We start from the raw sequence: 26800 nt of genomic DNA, 5'->3' as shown, positions 1-26800 counted from the left end.
ATACTTGTGGGGTTTTTCTGTTTTCTTTTTTGGCCACTTTTTAATGAATTTTTCAATTATTTTACATTTGGCCTTCTTGGCATATGATTGCACTTAGAAGAAGATGAGGAAAGTAGTATCACTTGAGTTTTGAGAAAAATTATCCCTATTCTCCTTTTTAAATTTCACATATAAATTGGCTTAAGGCTTAAGAATATATTCAAAGTCAAATTTATTTCAATCTAATTCAAAAACCTGTTAGATTTTGTGACTGCCTAATTATAGAAAGAAACTAGTAATCTTTCTTGGCCCTTTTGAAGTTGTCTCTCCTTTTCTTTTTCAGTTCATCTCTGTAGTTGTATGCAAAAAGATCTGGATCTTCATCACACATTTTCCTGTAGATATTACAAAGGTTTTTAAACTGAAACATGGACAGTTGAGTTGGATATAGCATTGGGTCAACATCTGCCTCCATGAGCATCTGTTTAGTTTTGTCAAGGCTGTCAGGTTCTGGAAACAAAGTCCTGAAAGAAAACAGTATTGGTAATCAATAGGAAGCATCCATTGTTTTTATTTCCATTTTCTCAATTCAAATAACATTTTTGTACACAGCTACACTATGAATCACGGGCATCTGCAGAAGAGGTGACATTGGTGAAAATGGTAAAACGACCACAACACAAGCTCTGTCCCCTCTGCATGTGTACTGTGATGGAGGTGGGGTGGAGTTGCATTGCATTGCAATGCTTTGTCTTTCTGATAAAATGATTGAATTCTAGTCATGCTTCTGCTATGACTAACAGCCTGACTACCACTGATGCAGTTGTACTCTGAAGACCGAAGCACACTGCATGCCTTTCCCAGGTTCCTCAGTGTGGTGTCTGAGAGAAGCAAGAGGCTGAGGAGTGTTGACAGAGCATGTGCCCCCTGTGCCAAAACTTTCAATTAAACTCTTGCAAGACTGAGAGAAATAAGCTATGCCTTCAGAGGAGGATGCTGCCAACAATTTACTCTGCCCTGCCTTTTACCAAATTTCTGATTTAGCAAAAGAACAGATTCCATCCTGACCACAAGGCACTGAGAAGCAACTATTTCAGAGAAGGAAACTTCAGTGACTGAATCTTACTTTTGTCACAAACCTCACTCAGTTGTATCATAAAAATGTTCTTCTGCCTCTAGTAGTGCAGTTTTTCACTTTGTGCTTACTGTGGTATGCTGAGGATTGTAACCTGACTTCTCAATATATACAGAAAAGGTTGGTCACCTTTTCACATTTATCAGATTTTATGCACCAAGATGTTGCTGGCAGGCCTTGGCCTCATTGACAAGGAACCAAGACAATACGACTAAGTCAGAAAGCCCTTCAATCCCTTTGCACCCTGTTCCATTCTAAGTCTATTTACAAAGAAACAGTAGCCTTGCTTTAAAGTTAATTTACTCATGAATGTTTGCATGGCAGTGATGCATTCAGCTGCTTTAACACATGTGAAACATTTATTACTAATCCTAATCAGTATTTTTCAGCACCTGTTTTTAAGTACCAGGACAACACAGCTGGTAATTCCTCACGATCTGCATTCAGCCAATGCTGCTATTAAAAATCCACCTGAGCAGCTAAATATATTACTACTGTGTCAAAAGCTTAGAGCTATGAAGAGAAGAAAAACAGTTCAAATGATGAGAAAATTCCCTGAAGGAATCACACATGCAAGTGTGAGCCGCCCCCGCAATTCTGGGAAAAAATATATATACTTCACTCGTTTTCTTACCGTACACCGTGATGGCAGAATTTTCTTCTGAATTGAAAAATACTTTGAACAACTTTTTCCACCAGCTTAAATGGCTGTTTTATCTTTGGCTCCACTAGTGGTATAAAATGGACAACAGTCACATCTACCTGTGAAATAAATAAATATAGTTTAATGTAAACTTGTATACAAAAAGTCATTTAAAAACTGGGAGCCCAATTAGAGGAGGATATGCATTTCTATTGACCAACAAATCTGTGGCTTCCAAGTTCACAATATAGACGACCTGCTGCTTCATTACATAAAATAAAATATGCTTTCAGGGAAATAAGAATAGATGAGAGAGAGAGAGAGAGAGAGAGGCAGCATAAAAATGCTAATAAAAATGAATTAACTTTTGCCAAGGCTTTTTGTAAATTGGAAGTACTGGATTTGGGCTGCAAAAGTCCAACTAACCTCTCGATTATACAGTTTGATATACCTCTTTGCTTCCATCTAATGTTTAGATTTTTGTTGCCCAGATCTTGTAGCCCTATTGTACAGAAAACGCTTCTAGAATGAAGAAGAATTTCTCTGCATTCCGGGAAAGGGGCATCCTGTTTCTCATTCAGTTTTCTTCTATTTGATTAGAAGCAGTCCTCCTGGCAGCAGAAATAGGGGATTTCTTTCCCAGATAAGTTAGACATACATTTAGAGGAAAATAAGGACAGACTGTAATAAACGACTGCAGCCTCAAATAAGACCTGCATGTTTTCATCCTGTGGAAATGCGTAACACATCTTACTGTTTACTCCATTAGTGTCTGGGTTCTCAGAACGTTCAGAAAGGTGCTATGTTACCATGGAAACCAATATAGGAAATTATTGTTCACTTGTAATTGGATGCTTTAAAATTACTGACATTATGTCCTATTTTTTAGTTATGCTTATTAACAAGCTCTATTTCAACAGATTTTTGATAATCATAGTAGCTTTACCACCTTATTTTGCAAATAGTTTTAAGAGAAAATAAATATTTACTGCAAACACAAAATGCAGGTTCACCTAGCTGAAGAAAAATACTGTATCTTCTATCACCTGTTTTAAAAATTAATGCAAACAAAATCCTGAATTCTGTCAGGTGCTGTAATATGCATCTAAAAGAAATAATTAAGCCTGAATTTTGCAATATGTCTTTAAAAAAAAACCTTAAAGAGGACAGCACAAAATTCAAACTTGTAGGCAATGATCTATAAAAAATTATCCAGGTTGCACTGAGCTGCTTGCAAAACAAAAACAAAAAGTGACAAAACTATGTGTGTCTGTCTATGTCTGTACTTTGTTTTCTTTTACATATAAACACACACACACTCATATTCTTTTTATATATAAAAGAAAACAGAAAGAACATGAGAGCTTTTTAGTTTTGCTTTTCACCATTAACCACTTCAAATTCTCCAGTGTTTCACAAGTCATATGTTCCTACAGACACTACCAACTTATGTTACTTCATTTTACATTTCCCCCTTTTTACATGAAGCTGATCCCTCTACATTGTCCTAATTCTCATCCTGAAAGAAAAACAAAGCTGTAAGTGGATCCAACCCTTTCCAAGTGGAAGCCCATTTAAACAGTTGGACTTCCTATTGTCTCTCCCCTGGAGACCCGGCACTTCTTCCCAGAAATGCTCTGGAACGTTCCATGGTTTGAAACCACATTTTGGAGGCACAGCATAGGACTAAAAGGGGGAACTGAATCACTTCCCCATTGGGTTTGCTAATGGAAGCAGTCATTGGAATTCTGTTCCTCAATTTCTCCTTTTATCATCTCCCTTAGGACTGATAGCTTAAAATTAAAAACTTCCTGGGGCAGGAACCATCTCTCTTTCATAATAATACACAGTGAAAGAACAATATAATAAGTCAATTAACAAAGCCACAATACTACTACCTTTAGCTTTAAGCAGTGTTTAAACTTATATTAGTTTCTAGTTTCATTATATATTAATGTTTAATGAAGTTAAACAGAAACTGAAAAGTTTTTCATCTTCTAAGTCTGATCTTGGGTTGAATAATATGCTTATTACAGCTGGTAGAAGATGAATTTACAACTTACTATAGGACCACAAAGCCCAAGAGAGTGGCATGCTCTCCCCAGAATGGTTGCCTTGAGAGTAAAATGGGATTTTTGCATCTAGTAAAGATCTTAAATTTGCCCAGGAGTTTCAATCCTCTGCATATTTTTCTTGCATTACTTGGTGCTGGGTTGAATTCTGTTATCTACATTTATATTTTTATATGTTAGGCTGCAATTCTCATATTTTTGAAATCAGAGACAGTGAGAAAATGCGGTTTATAGTTTTTCCTCTCAACTTCTTACCAGGCTCTGTGCCTGCTTTCTTGTGGAACTGGGAAATCCTGACATTCACAATTCCGCCTCAGGGACATGATGAACAGCAGACAGGAATCAGCGATAGAATAGCAAACCATCTCAGTACTGTTACGCCAAACGGTTAAATCCTATGAATATTTACTCAAAGTTGAGTGCCTAATGTGGTACTAGGGAGTAAGGCTGGTCTGATTAAAGTGGAGATGCGTGCACAGATCTGTATTATAGTCCACTGGGTAAGCTTAACTGTCTCTCCCAGAAGCTGTAAGTTCTCTGTTTATGGTAGATAATTATAAATCAACATGGAAAAGAACATCCTTGCAACACTATTGGTTCTTGAAAGAAATTATTTTGATCATAGGGTATGGCTAAGCGATAACTACACTCAATCTGCACGCTAGAGACTTGGAAGGTCAGTTGGATCAATCTGCCCTACTCAGGAATGTATTTTTGAATAGTCAAGCTCCCTTCTTTAGTTGGCAAGATACTTAATCAAGTAACTACACACAAACTTTGAACAGCATTAATATTAAGCATGTTTTAATGCCCTTCCAGCAGCTAAGATTGTGCCTCTATTGTGAAGGACCCACTGAGTCTACAGTCCATGTTTTGTTTTATTGCACCTTCTATAAGGATGCAAGGGCCCATTTTATAACTCCCTATTTGGTGAAATACCTAGGCAATTCTGACTTACATTATGTATAGCTATTCATAACTGTCAGATCATTGACAGTGACAGTGAATGTGGCAAATTTTTGTTATACTGTCTGTGTACTGTTTTGTTATACAGGTAGTCCTCGTTTAGCAACTGCCTTGTTTAGCAACCATTCACAGTTACAACGCTGATGAAAAAGTAACTTCGTGACCAATCCTCGCACTGACAACCTTCACAGGTCTGTAAAGCAAAGGAAAGCTGAAGTATGATCATAAGCATAGTCACAGTTTCACTTAGTGACCACTTCACTTAACAACCAAGTTGCTGGTCCCAATTATAGTAGTTAAACAAGGACTACCTATACTGTCTATAAACCTCACTATATCTTGATCACCTCAATGATGGAGTTACAGTTGTATGGTTGTATTTTATTTGAAGCAGAAATTATTTATTTAGTTCGTTAATGTGCAGAATTCTGGTCAGTGACCTTAATAAAATCTAACACCAAATACTTCAATTCTATGAAATTACTTATTTTTTAAAATTAAAAAACAGTTAAAAGTTAATTCTTAATAAGTTCAGTTGGATCTGCTTCTAGACAATTCTCTCAGGATTGCCAACCTCTGATCTATAACAATGCAAAGACAGCCTCAAGGATGAGCTGCTCTTTACCTCTGCTAAGAGAAGGACAGGGATTCATCCTTAAGAATTATTTTGAGCTTGAAAAATAATCCCAAGCAGTCAATATGTTATGGCTTCTGTTATACAGTAATAGAGCTGCCCCAACGTCTGCCCCCAAGGAGACAGGCCAATGTCAACAACTACTTTGCTTGTTCAGAATTTGTAGGCAATCAGGCTAACAGGAGCTGTACAAATCATGCATAGTACTGTTTTCAAAAACAGAACATGAAGATTTTATGCAAAAGCTAAAGTTGTATCCCCATTACTTGAAGACTAATGAAACCAGTTACCGCTATGTTGCTGTCAATGTTCACTTGTTACAAGGCAAAATAATCACATGCCCACCAGATGTTTGAATCTTCAAGCCCTGGTCATTTTAGTTGGACTGCTGACATCTGTAATCCAAAACACCTGGAGAGCACCTGATTTTCTGTTGCCACTGTGTTACAAATCAGTGATTTCCTTTTTCCAGACAGAAGAATCTAGACAATAAGGGAAGCTCCTATATATCACATTGCATAATCAGCAGGTTTCTCTTGACATTTCTTTGCTTTATAGCTCTTTCCTGTTGACTTGTCAGAACCTTTTCAGCTATGCTCTGTAGTTCTCACATAAGTTGCAAGCATTGCCTTTTCCCCCTTAACAACCTTTAGAGTAGGGCAAATAATTACTGTACAGAAAGAACTAGAAAATGTTGCAAGCTACCACCAGCAGGTATGTGAAACTCAGCCATATACTGTACATTTGTTACTTTATGTATATTTCTCACAATGATTACATACAGGAACTAGAACCTTGCTGTGGAAGTCTGGGGTTCTGAGGGCTGATTGGCAATTAAGAACACAGTAATTCTGCCTTTCAGTTATGGTAAAGCTCATCCTATAAAGTTACTTTTTCCTATACAGTAGTGAAAAGAGTTTCTAAAAACAGAACTGGGACATAGAATATTCCTTTCCATTTAAAATATTTGTTCTGATCTCCAAGCCAATTATTCAACTTGGGATCTGGAAATCATTGAGTGTTTAGAACTAAGGGTTTACATGCATTTTCTCTATAGTCTCTTTGCTTTTGTTAAGCAAAGTATTTTCTCCAGTGCAGGACTCATTAAACAAAGTAGCTCTTTATACTCTGGTAGATGGTACTAAGACAAGAAACAGGCAGTGCTGCTGCATACGGAGCACCAGAGACCTATTTCTGGTTAATAAAATAGCCAATGCAATTTTCCATGAGGAACAGAGACATTTACACACAAAATAAGTTGTGTTTTTACAACATCTGCTGCCAAGGAAACATCTTAAACTTTTCCTTTATCAGTAAGTACTGAAACTTCTTATTAAGACATCTGCATTCTGTGGCATTTAAATATTGTTAGAACATGGAATTTTAATATTTTTGTACATTTGTGTGCTGCTGGCATTTACTGGAAAAAGCTACCCTATTATCCTGGGATCACGCTGGCTTTAATTTTTAAAGCTGCTGATACTAACACTATAGAGCACTCTTAAGCACCAACAACAAACGATGAGGTAAAATGGTACATTTCAGAGCTGATTTCTCTCCCTATCACAGCTGATGAGGAGATGAAGCTGGATCTATCACATTGTGGCAGAAAATAAGACACAAGGGATGCAAGAATTCAAAACAAAGGAATTCCCAACAAAACATATGAAATTTACTGCCTTGTAGAGGCAATTTTAACCGCACTCTTAATACACAACGTTCCCATTCAGTCACTGACACTAAGTTAAGAAAGCCAGTAACTACCTACAAGATTATGGCTTGCAAAGCAGTGAAGCTAATTAAATAGATAAGTTCAATATGAAAAAATAATAATACAAAAATGACAGAATACACTAGCCTAACACTGTCTGAAAAAAATTATTCCCCTTCCATTGCTAGAAACTCCAGTTTTTACTCTTCAAAACCCACAATATCCAAATTGAAATAAAATTGGAAGTAGAACAGTTTTTAATGTTTATTTAATGGAAAAAAATTGGAAAGCTTAAACAAAGCTGTTTATAAGAGTGTTTAAGTAAAATCTGTCATTGGGACACCTAGTATTTTATATGTTAAAGTAAACATTAAGTGGAATATTGGTTTTAATATGAGGGGGGGTTGCATTTGTTTGAAATTGTTTCATTTTGGTCTTACTGTACATTGCCATGAATATGTGTGGAGGGTCGCACTGTAAAAATGTCGTACATAAATAAACATCAATTTTTGTCCAATCCTGAATTGACTAAGAATTTAAGTAGATCATCCTTTTTGCAGAAGTGCCTGACATCATGATCCAATTAAGTCAAGAGCATATTTAAATCTCAAATATATAACTAGGAAGTTATAGATATGATTGCCTATTCTGCTTAGTATTACCAACATTTTAATTCTAGTTTGGATGGATTGTGTCCTAAGTTTTCAGGAACAATTTTACTTGTCTTTAAGATAAATTTCTGTTTACCAGAAATGTTTAGTATGAAGCAAAGGAGAAGATAAACTGAGTTTAAAGTTACAAGAAACACCAGTTTTAAATCCTGGACGTCTACAAAAATAGTTTGATTTCTGTTTTTCTGAAAACAGCAATAATAGAATAAAGGTCTCTATAAATGCAAAGAGTTATTGGCTAAATGAAAAGAACGGAAATAGGAAAAGACTATATTAACTCCAGCCTGAATATTCCTTAGAAAAATTGAGACGTTATATTGATGTTTCTATTCAAATCAATTGGAAATTCAAGTCCTATACCGCTTATAGGACTAGAACTACATTTTTTAAAAACTACCTCGTATTACAAAATGGATTGGAAGCTTCTAAGCTGACTAATAAGGACACAAGCCTTTCCTTGCCTTTTGGCACAGAACGTATCTCAATTCTACATCTTACCATTTCATTTACAGTTTCTGCCATTGTGGCTTATTATCAGCAGCTCCTTGTGCTCACACACTACTCCTTTATAATCATTCCTCTCCAAGTGCCCTGTGTACATCTGCTCAGTCCTTTTGTAGCCTTCTCATCTGCTGCAGGGTCACGTTCAGCAATTCATTCAGTTAGCCGTTATTTCATATGCAAGCACTCTTGTTTGCTCTCTTGTCCTGCCTTTGCCCCTGCCACTCTCCCCCCCCACCCCCCTTTCTATCACAGACAGACAACTACAGCCTTGGCTGGGGAGCCATCAGACAGTAACACAGGTTTACAGCAACAGGAAAGAAACAAGCAGACAAAGGTGACAGCAAATCTCATCATGGCATCAGCCGCTCTGCAGTTTTTTGCTTTCATCCTAGCCTTGTTTGGTGCTTTTGGTGCGATCACAGCCACCCTGTTGCCCAACTGGAAGGTGAACGCAGACACGGGCTCAAACATAATCACAGCCATCACTCAGATGCAAGGGCTCTGGATGGACTGCACATGGTACAGCACTGGGATGTTCAGCTGCACGCTGAAATATTCAATCCTCTCTCTCCCTGTTTACATCCAGGCAGCAAGAACCACCATGATTTTGTCCTGCATTCTCTCCATTTTTGGGATCTGTATCGCCACAGTGGGGATGAAGTGTACCCTCCTGGGAGGGGACGGAGACACCAAAAACCACACGTCACTTGCCGGAGGAATCTTCTTTATTTTGGCCGGAATATCTGGCTTGATACCAACAGCCTGGTACACAAATGAGATTATTTCAAAATTTCTGGACCCTACTATCCCGGAAAGCAGTAAGCATGAACCAGGAGGAGCAGTTTACATTGGATTTATTTCAGCTGGACTTCTGCTTGCTGCAGGTGCCATCTTTGGCACTTCCTGTTTTAAGAAACAGCAGAGAGCATGGATTTATCCTACCAAGCAGCAGGACCTACACCTAACTGCCCAGCAAGTGGACACAGGCTACAGCCTGAAGGACTATGTGTAAATACAGTGATGGACCTGTCTATCGAGGTTGTTTTTGGTAGTCTTGCTTTTATAACAATGCTGTTGATGCAAGCCTTATAATTACATTGGATGAGGTATTTCTTTATCTATTAAAAAAAGGAAAAAGATCGGTAAGAATTTAAAATCAGTAAACAACCATTTATTATTGATATTGCTTTGCAATTGGATTATATTGACAGTATGGGGAGTATAAATATAATATAAATTAGTTACAAGAGTTAGTTTGTATCTGTCACATGCCACATTTAGTATCACCAAGTGTCTTATTTTAACAATGGCACCAGCTGAACTGATTCTGCCCTAGTGTAGAATCCTGTGTTTTGTTTTTAAATGTTAGCTGTATTTTTCAATGTCAGTTTTCAACTACTATGGTAAATGGTATCTCTCTAGGTTTCTGTGAAAGAATAACAGTTATCCTAACGTTCCTGGGGATTAGCTGTCCTCAGACTCCAGTGATCCCATGCCCCATGATCACCTGCACCTATTCGGCTTTCTTCCAAAAACGTCTACTTAATATTTTGCCACTAATTTTAAGGGTCAAAACATACCTATTTATATTTACAGTACAGTTTTAAACTGGCAGGAAATAACAAATTTATGATTATTTTGCCAGCATGATAAATCCTGCTTCTCTAAATCTTTTTCTTTTTTACATCTGCTAAAATGATGATCAGTCACAAAGTAACCACTCATTTCCATTCAAGATGAGAGATAAAATTTGAACATGTTGGTATATGACATAACACAAAGACCTCTTGGACCAAAAGCTTGAAATATAATTTGAGCCACCTATGGATTTCCGTAACTCATATTTTCTAGGGTCATCACCGTGAAATCATTTCACCAAAAGATGAGTCTCTTGTTTCCTATGTAAGGATTACAGTGTTTGCTAATTTTTAGTTTAGAAAAAGGATATATTGTGGCTTCTAAAATTATGCATTATGTGACAAAAATGGAGAGGCAATTGTTCCCCTATTGTAAAACCAGAATCATGGTTTCTATTTTAAATTAAATCTCTTAAGAATTTTTCCCATAGAATAAAAGACAAATCAAAAAGAAAAGAACGAAAAAGTGCAAAAAATAAAAAAGAAATTTATAAATTTATAAGTGATTTCCAACCTTCTTTTCAACAGATAATTACAATCTTATTAGCCCTTCTCCTTCTTAGATGTTATACAAGTCCCTCCAGCCCCTCATTTAATCCACATTTTTCTTAACCTTCAAATCCATAAATCATCATGTCATTTCTCTCTCAAAATCATGGTTTGTCTAGTGAAGCTGAGGAGTGGGGAAAGAGGGCTGTGCACAGAGATTCAGGACAGATAAAAACACACTGTTAAACTTTAAAAGTTACTAACTGAAGATGTAGTGGGTAGGCTGTTTTTAAAACAGGACTCATCAAATGCAGGGGGGATAAGATTATTAACTACTACTTGCCATGGTGGCTACACATTATCTCCAGCACTAGAGGCAGTAAATCTCTCAGTGTTGCTGGGGAGCCACACTGAGTTTTACTGTGCTGACTACCTATCTGTGAAATCTGCAAAAGGGTTCTGATTATTTTGAGAAAGTGTAAAGATCGCAAACTCAAAATATATCACATATATTTGGCTAGTGTAGCACTTCAGTTTGCAAAACAACATTATTACTTGGGCCAGTCACACCCTCTCAGCCCAACTCACCTCCCAGGGTGGTTGTTGTGAGGAAAATAGGAGGAGGAAGGAGTATTAGGTATGTTCGCTGCCTTGAGATATTTATAAAAATAATAAAGGCGGGATAGAAAAAAAAATAAAAAAAATAAATTACAGTTTATTAAAAAATATATACATATAAACTCTTTCCCTAAAGGCACATTTTTAAGAAAAGTAAATAAATGCTGATTTATTTTGATCACAACATCTGTTTGCCCCAATACTGAGACATATGCAGAACTAACCTTAAGTATATCAAAACAAAAAACAAAACAAAAAACCAACTTTGAAGAGAACCATCCTTAAAGCAGGAGAAGCTTTATAGTAGCCTTATAACTGCAATTCAACAATTAATGTCAAGATGTTATTATTTTCATGATATGAGACCCAAGTTAGTTGGGGTAGACTGGCAGAGGACATTCTGGGGGGGCTAAAAGGGATGGGGAACCTGGGAACAACTTCACCAGTATATCATCTTGGAAGTGAGTATTTTGTGATTAGTCAATCCCACTGTGGTAGTTGTTTCAAAAAAAGGAAGGCCCCATGATAGCTGTTTTGTAAAAGTACCCATAAGAAGCTACCTTGACTCTGAATGGCTGTGCACTTCTGCTACAGCACATGATAGCCAATGAATATGACCATCTTCTTCTGTACAGGACATCAATTTCTTATGAAGACAAGTTTAAACATCTCAAAAATAAAAGCACTACATTTGGGGAAATAGGAATTCAGAGCTAGCGTCTTAACAAATATATGTTAGTAATCTAGTTATATTATGTGTGCCAGCTATTTTATTTCTGGAAATACCATTAATAAAGTTTGAAAAACGTTAAGTGTTGCATTAAGTTGAGGACCCAGTTCAAATATTTTTAACACAGCTGGCAAGCTTGCATTGGCGTAACACCATACAATCTAATTCTCTGACAAGAAAGTAAAAGTAGTCTGTCAAAGTCAGACAAATTAAGAGAAAGAAGACACCCAGCAATGTCAGAACAACAGAAGTACCGCCTGCAGAGAGACAGAGAAGAACAGTTCTTAAGGAAAGAGAGTACCCTCCCTGTAAACATGTATTATTACCATCACCAATGTAACATGGAAAGAGCAATAAAAAACAGAAATAACAGGGAGGGAAAGAAGAAATGAGCACCATCACATAAAGAGCAGATAATAATACAAATTCATATAGCGAATTCATTAAATTACATTCATTTGGCACCACCATTGTACTGTAATCTCCAAAAGAAAACCAATTCTCAAAAGTTGGTATCCTGTTGCCAGCACAAATGAAGAGCATCAATCAATAAACCAAGACAATTAATTCTAGTTTATTCCCTTTTCTCCTCCCTTACAGATGAAAATTAAGGCATACAACAATCAATCAATGGCCTGGAACACTTGAAAGCCAGGGTGTTTCTTACAGGAAACATTCTAATACAAGAATGTTCTGGAGGAACCTTGGGCCCTCCAGATGTTGATGAAGTTCTCAGCAGACTAGTCAGTGTGACCAGTGCTGAATGACGCTGTCAAGATATTGGTAGGTCCCAGAATCCTTAAGTTTTATTTTCCAATGGTTATGCAAAGGTCTCTACTAACATATGTACATCAAGGACAGAGAAAGGACAACAGTTACTCTGAAAATAGCTCCTGAGTCGTCTTCTAATCAGGAAAACTCCTTTAATATTAAATGATGCATTATTATGTAACCATTAACTCTTGCTTCACAATCTTTTGACGCAAGCTATGCTGAAACATGATCATTTGTCCAAGGTCCCACATACAGTCTATATTGTCTGAGAATGAATCTGACTTTGGCCTTCCCACCAGACAGCTCAATACAATTTGCTATCCTGACCCTCTGCTGAGCAACAAGACTGCAGTACCTAGCCAATCTTGGCTGATCTAAAAATCTAAGTAGGTCCAGACCTCCTTTGGATTGGGAACCATCTGGGAAATTCAGGGCTATTAGTTAGACTAGGTTGAGGAAACACCCTGAAATAAGGCAATGACAGGCCATTTCTATATTGTTGCCAAGGAAACTGGCAATCCTAATACTTGTCCAATTTCATTTCAAAAGTACATAAAAACTACCAAGTTCTTGCCACTTTCAAGGTTATTTGTATGCCACCCATTACCAAAGGTTTTAGGAGGCTAACAATATCAACATAAAATAATATCTCCCCAAGGATCCCAAAGACAGACAGACAGAACAAAGTTAGAAAAAAATTAAATTAGGAGATATAAAAGTCATGTGCCCGCAAATCCCACCTTCAATCACAGCACACACTCCTCCTGTGAAAGGAGGAACAGATAAGTCTTCATAGCTTTCCTAAAACCAAGGAGGAATGATGTTGACCAAATCTCTGCAAGGAGGGAATTTCACAGAATAGGAGTGACTACTGAAAATGCCCACTTCTGAGGTCCCATCAGAAGACAATCCCACAGAGATAGGACCTGGAGGAAGTTGACCTTATTTGTTCTGGTTGAATGGGCAGTGCCTTAGATAACCAGGTCTTGAGTTATACTGGGCCTTAGAGGGGACAGTTGGCACATCAATTGTACCTGGAAGCTGACTAGCAACCAAATTATATCATTTGTTTTGGTATAGAAAAATTATGGCTTATGCAAAAAGGAAAACAATTATTGTCAGCAATTTCTAAATCACAATATGGCAGCAAAAGCAGGAGAAATATCTAATATTACAGACAAATAACCACAATTAACTCTATTCTGGATATACAGATGGAATAGGATTGGACTGGATTTTGGAACTGGTTCAGGAAAAACTTAGAAAATGTTTTGTTTCAACATTTTACTTCAGTTGTTATTTTCAAAATCAAGAAGTAGCCATCTCTAAGGAAATCTTGTCTCTACAAACTGACACACAGAGTTAAAATAGTGATTTCCCAGGGGTATGACAACCCTTATTATTGCCATGAATGTGTGATTTCCTCCAGATCATACAAACAATTAAACTAAAGATTTGATGCTCCTTTGGGGTAGCCCTACAGGACTTCTCTCCATTCAAAACCTCTTAAAATTCTGACACATCTTTGGGGTGCTTGGGACTTATCTGAACATTTTCTCACCTACTATTCTTTTATATCTGTTTACCTCTCTTTTGAACATTGCCTTTAAATCTCTCATCTTCTCTAAACATATATCCCACCAATTATAAATGTCCTCTAATTATTAAATTTACTTTTCAGCATTTTTGGAGCTAATCCAACAACCTTCCTGAATACCAAGTGCAATTAGAATATGTCTGATTTTTCATGCTGATGGCTTTGTGAATAGCTGAACGAAACCTCAACTACCGATATTAATGCAAAAAGAATGAACAGACTGACCTCTGGCTTGGGAACAAAAGCTCCACCTGGAATTGTGAAACGTTTGTTAACAGTGCACAGGTGCTGAGACATTATGGAAAGCCTGCTTCGCTGTTTGGATGTTGTACTAGCTGTCAGTCTCTGTGGAAGAAAAGTGTTTTTGTGAGTTCACGCATTAACTTAACCAAACAAAAATGCTCCTTAGAGCAGCCTGTTACCTAAAATACCAAATAGTTTACAAAGGTTTCCATGATTATCAGTAACAGAATCTTGCTTATTGTTATAACAACTAACGGCAGGTCTAAATTTTATTGATGCTAACAGTCCTCATAAAAGTAAAACAGAATTGAAGTATAAGTAAAAAAAAGCAAATACAATTTTATTGCCATTATATTTCTATGCTTTTTAGACTCAGAACAATCATAGTAACTCAAACACAATATTTCAATAAATTCCCCAAACAGATTTGCTTGTATATTCCTGCAGCATTTAGAAACATATTCAAGAGGACCTACCTCAGACTGTACCATAGAAAAATAAAAAAATAATTAAAAGCAAGTGAAGAAAAGGTTTTAGTCCATTCTATAAATCATCATGAATGCTCTATTTTATTTACAAATGCTCGTAATAAAGCAAAGGGAATTCACAGTCCAGGAAGGACTAAATTTTAGCCTATTTTCTGTTTTAGCATAGACAAATTACTGTAGTCTCCATACAACATGCAAATGTAGCTTCACATGCAGATGTAACATCAATAATGCTATAGTTCAGTGGCCTATAAAGGATGTGTATTAGTATAGCCATATACGGATACATTAATTCCTGAACTATTCTTATCTTTGTACCTTTCTGCCCTAACTTTATAAGTCAGTCTAGCTGCTAAGTTGCACATAAAATGCAAGCATGTATTATAAGTATTATTATAAGCAAGCCTTAATGAAATATTAACATAGATTACTGTTGAATATGCTACATTGGCCTATCTTTGAAAAACATCTAGAAGTTTAAACTGCTGTTAAGTTAGCACCATCAGCTTACTGGTTGTTCTGAACAGATTAATCCAATTTTATGGGATCTGCAATATTTTGTTTCTAGAGTCAATTCAATATGCTGATTCTTGCCTAAATCACAAGCTTGGTTCAATATTTCTGGCAAGCATTCTTGCTGCTTAAAGTCTGTCAGTTGTCTAGCAAGAGTAAGGCCTTCCCAGTGTACCACTGAGAACGTTCTCCATGGAAACCTATAAACCCTCAGAAAAAAACGCCTAATTCTTACATAAGGCTTTCTGGGGTGGCCAAGTTTATCTATGAATATTCTTTTCTCTTGCTAGAGAAAATTATTGACATTAGGTTTTGTCTATTACTGCTCTTTCACTCTGAGGCTGTGTTGATCCGTTTTGTCATTGATGGTGAATGTGCTGACTAAACATTTTCAGTTTAGAATGGGTAGGTAAAGGTAAAGGTTTCCCTTGACATTAAGTCCAGTCGTGTCCGACTCTAGGGGGTGGTGCTCATCTCCATTTCAAAGCCGAAGAGCCGGCGTTTGTCCGTAGACACTTCCTCTGTGGTCATGTGGCCGGCATGACTAAACGGAACGCCGTTACCTGCCCGCCGAAGCGGTACCTATTAATCTACTCACATGCATGTTTTCGAACTGCTAGGTTGGCAGGAGCTGGGACTAGCAACGGGAGCTCACCCCATCATGCGGATAATTTTACAAATATAGGTATGTTAAAATGTTTTGAATGCTCAAAGGTAAGGCTTGACCAGCACAGAATAAATTGGAACTATTACTTACTGTGATTTAGAAACAATGCTTTCATTGGGGCTTCCAAAATTTGAATTTGCCTTTTTTTGTAGCCACATCATAATTGTGATAACTCAGCAGTCAATGACTATTCCAAGATCTTTTTCATAGACTGTCAGATATCTCCTGAGTTACTGTCCTAGAGTAATTTGTCAAATGCGTTACTAAAATCAAGACATCTAGCATTTTTACAACCTACAAAGGAAATTACTAATAAAAAATTAGATAAGATTAATCTGGCAAGATTTATTCTTGATAAATCCATATTAATGTTTGGTAATTACCACACTGTGTTAAAGATGCTTACAGATTGACTGCTTTATAATCTGCTTTAGAAACTTTCCACAAATTGACTGGTCAGATTGGTCTACACTTTCCCAGATCCTCCTTTTCAGCTTTTTGAAGATAGCACAGTGTCTCTCCTCCAGTCATCAGGCATATTAGTCATTCTCCAGGATTACTCAAACATAATGGGTAGAAGTTCAAACGCACCATCAGCAAATTGCTTTAATTCCCTATTGAATACAAGTAATGTCATCTAGTGATGAGAACTTGTTCAAAAGTAAAAAAAAAAGGGGTGGGTGGGCAATATCAAGCTCAAGTTTCAATCTTGCCCATTCATCCTACTCTCCACCATGGCCAAGTGGAACATATTTTCTTGTTACAGAAGATGAACTAAATAAAGAATTGAGTAGCTTTCCTTTTTCTCTGTTAGCATTTTTTTGCCATCTTCATTAAGCATCTGGGATATTGGTATTTTTAACTCCCTGTTAGACTGAATATATTTGTTGTTCTTCAGCATTCTTTGCAACCTCAGTTCACTCTGAGCTTTAGCTTTCCTGACACCATGTCTACAATTCTCAGTTACTGTTAGCCCTATAAGGTAGACCAGGCTAAGAAACCAATGCCATATGTCTAAAACTACTTTTATTGGAACATCTATAGTGACAGAATCTTGCAAGTCAGAATGTGCTTTCCCCCTCCCTCACTTTATCTTCATGTGAACTAGGGAGGGGCTTCCCTAATACATTTTCTCAAATTAAGTTTCTTGGGATGGACTTGAGCTGCGCTTGTCTAATAGTTGCCTTAGTAGTGGCTCTTCTTCCTGTCCTTCAAGGCTATTCCCTATGTCTTGTACAGCTACAAGTAGTTCTTGCTTAACAACCACAATTGGGACCAGCAACTCTGTCACTAAGTGATGCGGTTATTAAGGAAGACATCATGTGACCGTAACTTGCGATTTTACTGCTGGTCCATTGACTCTGCTTGTTAGAAGCTGGCTGTGAAGCACGTAAATGGAGATCATGTGACCATGGAACACTGCGATGGTCTTAAACGCCTGCCAGTTGCGAAGTGCCTGAATCTCAATCAGGTGACTGTGGAGACACTGTGACGGTCGTAGGCGCAAAAACTGGTCATAACATTATTTTGTCAGTGCCACTATAACTTTGAATGGTTGCTAAACAAGGCAGTCATTAAGTGAGGACTACCTACTTCGTGGAATGTGATAACAAAAAATAACAATAATAAAACACAAGCAAACCCAAGAGAGAAAAAATTAAAACAGGAACAATGACTATTAATCCATGTAAGTTAATCAAAATGGCACAGGTGAGTTGGGAAAAGTCAGACCTCAAAAGATCAAAGAACTTTCTAAATAAAAACATTAACTCAGTGATAGAAAACCAAACAGATATATCTAAGAAGTGAAACCTTCTCCCTTACTTCCATCAAACTAAGAGGGGCCTCTGTATATAAGAGCTGGTTTATATAGGAGGAAGAAGTCCTTTAGCACACCAGCTAGAATTACAAAGTGCTTAAAGATCTCTGTAGTAACTACCAAGACAAATTTATTCTATTATCATGATTGTGTCACTGATTTTATGTGACATTAGTCTTACCAGTTAATATAAGAAACTTACCAACCATGCTATTTTGCATCCCATTTCAGCTACATTACATGCAAAAACACTATAATCTTCATGTCACGTATGAGAAAACTTGACAGCATATACAGCTGGCTCTTGTTCTTAAATCTCTGCTTTTCTGCCTAAATGCCAAGAGGCTGCTCTTCTCCGTTTCCAACCTGTTCAGCTTTAAAAACTCATCCATTAGCCATACCACTAAGCTTAGAATAGCAACTCACACTACCAATTATTTCAGAAAACTGAACTGAAATGCCAGAAACTACAGGAACCAAGTTTGATAAAAGGGCTTTGTCTCCCTACTGCACCATCTGCCGAGGTTGGCACTGATGATCCCTAAAACTCAACTATAACATTAGCAAGTATACTGAACATCTGCAACATACATTACAAAAAGCACTCTTAAAAAAAAAAAGATTCAGGACCCATCTTGCTGGGACAGTACTGTTTGTTACAGAAATAGATTTCCAGTATTGAATTAGTTAGGGGAGACTGGTAAAAGAGAGCCAGTTTGGTCTAGTGGGTAAGGCACCGGGCTAGAAACCAGGAGACGTTCTAGTCCCACCTTAGGCATGAAAGCCGGCTGGGTGACCTTGGGCCAGTCCCCCTCTCTCAGCCCAACTCACCTCACAGGGTTGCTGTTGTGGGGAAAAGAGGAGGAGGAAGGAGTATTAGGTATGTTTGCCACCTTGAGTTATTTATAAAAATTATAAAGGCGGAATAGAAAATAGATAAGTAGATAGATAGCTAGATAGTTCAGGTATGTGGGCTCTTAAAATGCTCCAGCTGAGAGATTCTTTTGGAATGCTCTTATTTTTCAGCCACATTTCTGGCATCAGTTCAGAGAACTGTCAACAACAGCGTTTTCATTTTCCACAGCACTGGTAGATCTTTTGTCTTGTTAGGGGCAGGAGAAAGAAAAATCTCCCTTCTTACTGGTTCAAAGCCCTATTTGCACAGGACAAAGTATCAGCTGTACCCATAATCTGCCATGATTATCTTCATCAGGAAATGTTGTTTCTTTGTTGGTATCTTGCTTTGTGTGTCACAAGGTCATCTGACCATTGCTACACATATAATTCACTGAAACTTTCCACACAGTGTTAAAATAGAATCACCACTGATGTGCAGCCAAGACAGAACACTAGTAACAGTGTTGCTGCCTACTGACGCACAATTAAAATTTATGTCATGGTTAACGTCCAGTACAAATGTAATGATGAAGAAATGATGAAATTCATGTCATGATGTCACAACACAAACTCCAACTTTTTGTATTTTCATCCCAATATTGAATACAAGTACATTAATTACATGATTAGTATCATGATATGTTTTGTCATTTGCTCCCCCTTCAGTTACCTACAACGGGTGATAACCTCTCACTTAGGAGCCCCCAACATATTGCAACCATAGAATTACTTCTAGTCTCTGCATTTCCAGTGGCATATGCAGTTGTCACATGCACACCCCATTGTCCTGGAGGGGTCCTTTACCATTCCTGGAGAAAACTGGGGATATACAGAACTTGCAGATTAAAGGGAATCAGTCCTGTTACTACACACAGGTAAGTACAAAACACACAGTTTCTCTTTATATAGTGGAGAATTAATGATCCATTCTTTAAGCCAGCAAATGTATTATTGCTTCCCCATTACACAGATAGACCAAAAATATAAGAGCCAATTAAACTGAATTTTAGAATCCTTATTTTACAAATTACTGATGTTTACTTTTAAATAACTGTATAATAATTCAATAAATAAACTCACCTCTGCAACTTCTTTCTGAAAGGTTAAAGTCATCTGTGTCCTACCATAACTAAAAGGCCCATCTTTATTAGATATATTCTCAAGCCACTTGATTATTAGTGGGGTTGAAATACTGAAAGGGAGGTTTCCAATAATATGTATGTCTGGAGGATCTATAAAAGACAAAAGTCAAAACACAAATATATTTGCTTGACCACAAGCAATTTTCATTGTCCTAAGCTGGGAAAATTAACTTAGGAAAAAATATCTTGGATCCAAGTTTTGAGCTCATGTTTGGAATTTATCCTATCCAGATGTGCAAAATTTTTGCACCAATAGCATAATTATATCAGCCTGCCCCATTAGATCCGGCAGAGAGGGCATGCTGTGGATACCATCTGCCAGGGACTTACATTTGATGGGTCCCCAGAAGGCAGGCTTTCTCTGCCGTGGCACCCACCTTATGGAACATTCTCCCCCTGCCCCGAAATTAAGTTAGTTCCATCCCTCTTGAAGTTCTAGAAGTCCCTCAAGATCTGGTTATGTCACCAGGCCTGGGGGTCCCAGGAAACCAGAGACTTGTTTAGATGGCTCCACTACTGAGGTGAATATACTCTCTCTCTCTGCCTAGGGTTTGTATATTTTTTAATTTTAATAACTTTTAATTTTTAATGTAGACTTTTTATATTTTTAAATGCTTGTTTTATATACGTGTTGTTTTTTACTTGATTATTGTATGCTGCCCAGAGTCACTTTTTGTGAGATGGGCAGCTATATAAATTTGATTGATAAATAAAAAAATAATACACTGATACTAAAGAAGGCTTTGACAGGAACTTAGAGTTAATTGCTCTTGTAGACACATCTCATGAAGGAAATACTCAGGTATCTCTTTGAGTTTTAGCAAGTAATTGAAGACTTGTTGATAAATCTCCTAGACCTACAAATTGGCATTAGCTTCTAGTCTCAGAAAACAAGCAGATATGCCACTTGGGCATCCCAGAATTAATTTCAAAATATGATTCTGAAAACTATTTAACCTGCTAGTGATACCCATTCCCCAGATTTGTGATCTACCAATGCTTGGGGTGAAACTTTAGAATTTATTAGTTTGATAAAAGCAGACATTTGCCTTTCACTGATGTATACTAAATTTTCAATTTGACAACTTCAGAAAATAGTACTTCCTGAAAAATTAATGAACAGTAAAGAGAGTCTTAAAGAATCCTTCAGTTAAAGACTGTTGGATTTCATTTTAAATGTATTAAACAATGTAATTTCTAATAGATTACCTCAGTCTACACAGATATTTTTTGGAAAGTAAGATTGAATAAGGAGATTTTAAATTTTGTATCCTTAAAATTCAGATGCATTTATACTCCTAAAGTGATTTTTCCCTAACATTCATTCATATGTTTTAAAAAAATCTTTCCATTCCTTGTCAAATCCATGTTTTGCTAATGTGCTGTTTAAATACAAGTAAAAAAGCATACATTTCAAGAAGATAAAATGAGGCTAGTTCACTACCTGAAAATCTTTTGCAACAAATTCCGCAGATTCATACACAAGCACACTGTGACAAGATTCTGACATCTCTCAAGTAAGGTGCCTCTATTTACCATTTCTAAGGGCTAAATAAATTATTAATTTGTTTAGACAAAAATTAACAGCAAGCTTGAGATTTCCATCCCTACTGCAACCTCCAATTCCAGCTGCTACTACCCAGAGAATGAATCTTAAGACCACAGCCATTAACTGTTCTGAGGAAAAATATATCGATTACATACATGGATTATTACAGGTTACTCACAAAATTAAGAAAGAAATTAAAGCATACAGTCCTATTACTATATTGCTAGCAATCTCATGTAGTAAATTCATTTTAAGAAGCATTCTGAATAATTGTATTTGTAGCATACTGACCATCTTCCCAGTTCTTTGAAAGATGTTTTGGAAAAGCTTCACTGAATGTATACATTAAAATATCCTCATTAACAATACGAACTTTTCCTGGAGCTGCTTCAGAAAGCATCTGAGATTTTTGAACAAAGGAAAAAAGTGATTAAAAAGAGATTTAGTTATTTAGTCATTTGAAAAACCTGCATTTTTGAGCATCTATAATGCATGAATCTATACATTTGAGATTCACTCTAACCTAAGTATCTATGCCAAACATCACCAAAGGTGCCAAAAATAAAACTAAATAAATGCTAGCCTGCACAAATAGAAAGAGTACACAAAGGCAACAACATTCAAATCTGAAGTTTAAAACCAGTATTTGTTTCCTATAAAAAAAACAATTGTGACTTCAGTGATTCTAAATGCAATCATGTTTCTATCAATTTTAAGCCTGTTTATCACTTAATGGAAGGCAATTTTAAGCAATTCCCCTCACTGATTAACACCTCCAAACAAATTCCATTTACTCCAGAGAATCAGAGATATTCTGAAGCAATATTTTAGCAGTAAGTGAACCTGCTGAACATAAAGGAATTAACTTTTGAAAAAAAAAAAACCCGGTAATGCTAGTATAACTAGTTACAGTATTAAAATGTAATACAATTTAACCTGCAAAATGTTATTATAGACAATAGCATTTTGGAAAGTATTTGCATACCTGGAGTCCTGGAATAAAACGAGAATCTTTCTCAATTAATAACAATTCTGTAATACCAGAATTTAAGATGGATCTACTGATTCCTCCTGGCCCAGGGCCTACTTCACACACGTATGCATCTTTCAGATTGCCAGCAGTCCTTACTATCTTATCTGCAAAGAAGAGCATAGTTACACAGTTTTGGTTTCACAAGACACAGAGCACTTAAACAATGCTCTGTGTCACTTCAAAAGTGTCATTCACAACTACATCATTAAATGAATTGGACAATGTAATATATAGCACAGCTAGTGCAATCACGATAGTTTACATTTACTTGGTCTTCAGAATACAAGTTTACTATAATAATATTACAAAGGCATACTTGGTCTCCCTACTCCAAGTTAGCTCATTCTTTCGTGCACAGCACTGATGATAAATTAAAAGTACGTATACCCTCCCATAGTTTGCACAGGTTTTTGTTTCATATTAACAGTGTCTTATGTTTTGCTGCTTATGTGAGACAATCAAGTGGATTATTAATTCAGATAAACAAACTGTAATAGCAAAATAAAACACAGATAACTGCTTCTATGGACACGCTTTCAACACAGTATTCATGTTCAGAAAGAAAAAAAATTAGGTGGATATAAAGAAGCATCATGGGCAAAAACCCAACTTTATTTCATAGTCGAAATTTAGAGGAAAAATCAATACCAGAAAATTTATTAGAGAGGAGAAATGAGCACGTGAAAAAGAGCATCACTTTGCATGTACAAATCATCCAACGGTCGTACTTTCACTTTGCAGTCAACACAATTTAATCCAAAAAAAAGAGAAAAAAAAAGGGGGGGGATAGGTAAGTCCATATTCTGTAGTGAACGGTGTGATTTAATGGACAAATTTTAAAGCATCTAATTCGCTATTTCTACATGTTATCCCTTTGCCAGCTGAAAAACAGCTAATAACGGAGATAAAGTGGGGCAAGAGAACCGGTATATCAGTCTCCTCCGACCTGGTGCCTCCCAAATGGTTGGACTACAACTCCCATCATCCCCGCCCAGTACAGGGATGATGCAAATGGTATTCCAGTTTATCTAGAGAGCTCCAAGTTGGAAGGAAAAAAATGCTGGTGGAATATCCACTCTCTCAGGACAGCAAAAAGACAGCTATCGCCCTTCCAAAGATGAACACCGCAACACCAAAGACACGAGAGGTGCCGCGGACGGCTACCTGAGAGGCGCAGATCCAACAGAAAGTTCTGAGACAGTTGCTTCGCAGCTTTGAGATTAAACAGTTTAATAATCTCTCCAATGGTCGGAAGGACCGGCAGGCGGAAACTAGCCACCTTCCCCGAGGCCGCCATTGGCGACTGCGGCGCTCCGCTCTCCCTCGCCTCAGAGACGCTAGACCCAGAACGCCCTTGCGCACGGCGAAGCATTGTGGGCCAGTTGCCCACAGAGACCGCCTGCTCAACCGTTGGCACAGGCAGACTTTGTAGCCGCCATGCTTCCGGTTGAGGACCCCGGACAGCCCGGCAGAGCTTCTCCTCCCCTTTTCTTACGCAGCCTTAGAATCAGAAGAAGAAATGACGTAAACAAAGGAGAGAAAAAGAGTTGGCGCTTAAAGCACTACCTGGCGGCACGTGACTTCCCAGCTGCCGGGAAAGCCACGGGAGCGTGGAGAGGATGCTGTAAGCGTGGGAGGGGGGAGTTGAAGTCACCCGCAGTGGCCATAAAATGAAAGGAATGCAGCTTTATGATACCAGAAGTTAAAATAGGAGAAAGAACGATGCATGTTACCTTGAGGGGGAGATGAATGACAGTTGCAAAAAAAAACCAACGTTCACCTGAGACACAGTGCAATTAAAAACATTTTTAAAAGTTACTTGTTTCCAATCCCATAAACTGCTCCCTAAATTCAGATTCATAGATTTAAAGTAACGGATGTGAGTATAATGCATTTTTCATTTCAACAGGAAATAATAGATGCAAATTCCTACATTCATTTTCAGTGATAGAGGAGCAAGGGCTCATTGTCCAGCAAAGGTCTTTGCTCCTTTGCTCTTAATTATAAAGGAACTGTACAGTAGCCTTTCGCCTACCACAAGGATTTCTTCTTGAAAACTTCGCACTCGGTGAATTAGCAGGTTTGGTGTAGTGGGTACCATGCTGGACTAGAAACTGGGAGCCCATGAGTTCTAGTCCTCCCTTAGGTATGAAAGCTGGCCGGGTGACTCTAGGTCAGACGCTCTTGCTTAGCCCAACTGGGTGGTGGTTGTGGGAGAAATAGGCAGAAGCATCATGTATGCCACGTTGAGTTGTATAAATAAAGGTGGGATAGAAATCTAATAATAATTCATGGTTGGTAATCTTAAGACTTTATTGGAAAACTAGGGCTATGACAAGTCGCAGTTCTCAGTAAACTTAATAGGCTTAGGATAGAAAGTTATGTAACCTGTTAAACAATGAAGAAGAAAGGTCCCTGAGTCATCTTCTGACTCCTTGGGGGATGCCACTTTCGTGACCTTTTCTTGGCTTCGCGACTATAGTGGGGCGGTTTGCCATTGCCTTCCCCAGTTGTCACCTTCCCTAGCAAGCTGGGTACTCATTTTACCGACCTCGGAGGGATGGAAGGCTGAGTCGACCTGAGCCGGCTACCCGAGAAACCAATTATAAATATAAATATAATTATAAGTAAATTAAACAATGTCAAAGAATACAGTATAGACTGTAATTTGGAATAATATTGTATGTTTTTGAGATAAAACATGTTGTGGTGGCCCATTGTGGACTTAGAGCGCTTACCAACATGCATGTCTTCAATTTGACAGCATGCTCATGGCCATTTTTACTTCAATGAGATAAGGCCAGGTGGTTCTCCATCTTTCATGACAATCATGCCATCATGTGACTTTGCAGGAGTTGGGGACTGCACAACATAAATGATCCACAGGGTACTCAATTTCACATATAATGAACCTGCATAGGATAAGATTACTTTGTATATACTTACAGTATGTGTTGGCCATCCAAGAGTTAAAATACGCATTTCCTAAGGGCCAGGAATTCAGTTTACTACCTCCTTTCATTCACAATAACTACTTTTGGTATAGTTACATCACTGAGAGCAAATAGGACAGTTGCTGAAGACATGGAGTGCAATCCATCTAAATCTAAATGTTTATTTTAAACAGCATAAAAATAAGCACAAAAATAATAAGTTACATATGTGAGATGGGTGGTTATATAAATTTACCAAGTAAATAAATCACATCTTTAACTTCCTAGTATTGAAATCAATGAAGTGTAAATGAACTGTTAACCTTAGCTAGATTACACCCTTGTAGTTTGAATGATACTTCAAGCTTTCCTTATGATTTTGCTTGTTTTTATTACTCACTGTGAGTGTACGCAAATAGAAGAGCACTGCTTTGCAGTAACACAATGTTTAATTAAAGAATAATATAGACCAGGGCTTCTCAACCAGGGTTCTGTGGAACCCTAGGGTTCCGTGAGAGGTCAGTAGGGTTTCTTTGGGAAATCACAATTTATTTAAAATATTTCAAATTCGGGAAACTTCACATTAAAGAGGTAAGTTTCATTATTTTCAGTTTAAGAACACTGTTAATGCATATATACATAGGCGCACCCATGAAACAAATATAATAATTTTGTAACTTCTGGCCTATATTTGAGCCTGAATGTGCAGGGGTTCCCCGAGGCCTGAAAAATATTTCAAGGGTTCCTCCAGGGTCAAAAGGTTGAGAAAGGCTGATATAGACAGTTTGGAGTATCAGAGTACAGAAATCAGGGGATCACTGAAATAACCACCTTGAGTTACTTACAAAAATAATAAAGGCGGGATAAAAATAAAATAAAACAAACAAATAAATAAATAATATCCTTCTGCTCTGTGTCTCACACACGAGTGCACACACACTTTTGACCCTGTGGAGTCTACAGCACTGAATAGGATAATGGGGCTTGTTTCTTGGATCATCATCAGTAGGAAATCACTCAAAGCAGCTCCAACTGCTGCTCCTGATGTAGCTAAATGATAGCACCTCAGTTAGGGTTAGAAAGACTCACCACAGTCAAGATATTTCTAGGTGTGTGAATAATTTTGAAGGGAAAAAAAAAAAAATCTCCGGGGGGTTCCAGATTGCACCCCAAACATAGTTTAATGAAGATCATATGCACTCAGTGGCCATCAGTATTGACTTACCCTTGTCATGGAAGGGTGTTTCCTACTGAAGCGTTTTATTTCACGTTGTGTTCTCTCCAAATGAGTGAGTGCCATCGTTTATGTGCAACCGGAATAAAAATGGCCAGCCGCAAAAGCCCTGAGAGTCAGAA

At 37.4% G+C, this 26800-nt stretch overlaps 2 protein-coding genes across 3 annotated transcripts; one reads left to right on the top strand and one right to left on the bottom strand.

Moving 5' to 3' along the window:
* Nucleotides 1-20: 20 nt before the first annotated feature.
* TFB1M (transcription factor B1, mitochondrial) lies at nucleotides 21-23824 on the bottom strand. 2 transcript variants are annotated; one of them, XM_063308329.1, is made up of 7 exons: nucleotides 23676-23824; nucleotides 22464-22615; nucleotides 21770-21878; nucleotides 19868-20019; nucleotides 14386-14505; nucleotides 1749-1876; nucleotides 21-503 (listed from the first exon to the last, which is right to left on the bottom strand). In XM_063308329.1, exons 1-7 carry the CDS (start codon nucleotides 23806-23808, stop codon nucleotides 272-274), a joined length of 1026 nt encoding a protein of 341 aa, XP_063164399.1. In that variant the 5' UTR covers nucleotides 23809-23824; the 3' UTR covers nucleotides 21-271. The 2 variants fall into 2 exon arrangements, with proteins under 2 accessions (XP_063164399.1, XP_063164408.1); XM_063308338.1 differs by lacking the exon at nucleotides 22464-22615 and having other exon boundaries at nucleotides 23676-23796.
* CLDN20 (claudin 20) lies at nucleotides 8605-9444 on the top strand. The gene has a single exon (XM_063290574.1). The coding sequence runs from the start codon at nucleotides 8668-8670 to the stop codon at nucleotides 9325-9327; it is 660 nt and encodes a 219-aa protein (XP_063146644.1). The 5' UTR covers nucleotides 8605-8667; the 3' UTR covers nucleotides 9328-9444.
* Nucleotides 23825-26800: the final 2976 nt, after the last annotated feature.

This window comes from Candoia aspera, chromosome 1 (assembly GCF_035149785.1).
Source record: "Candoia aspera isolate rCanAsp1 chromosome 1, rCanAsp1.hap2, whole genome shotgun sequence".
Taxonomy (NCBI): domain Eukaryota; kingdom Metazoa; phylum Chordata; class Lepidosauria; order Squamata; family Boidae; genus Candoia; species Candoia aspera.
The sequence above is the reverse complement of the archived record's forward strand: the minus strand, read 5'-3'. Positions and strand labels throughout refer to the sequence as shown.

Bases quoted from the DNA above. Each gene is read 5' to 3' on its own strand.
- CLDN20 (XM_063290574.1), top strand. From the start codon at position 8,668: ATGGCATCAGCCGCTCTGCAGTTTTTTGCTTTCATCCTAGCCTTGTTT.
- TFB1M (XM_063308329.1), bottom strand. From the start codon at position 23,808: ATGGCGGCCTCGGGGAAGGTGGCTAGTTTCCGCCTGCCGGTCCTTCCG. The intron at 21,879-22,463 runs GTATGCAAATAC...CAAAAATCTCAG, and splicing joins GTTTTATTCCAGGACTCCAG to ATGCTTTCTGAAGCAGCTCC. The intron at 14,506-19,867 runs GTGAGTTTATTT...TTTCTTCCACAG, and splicing joins TTCAGAAAGAAGTTGCAGAG to AGACTGACAGCTAGTACAAC.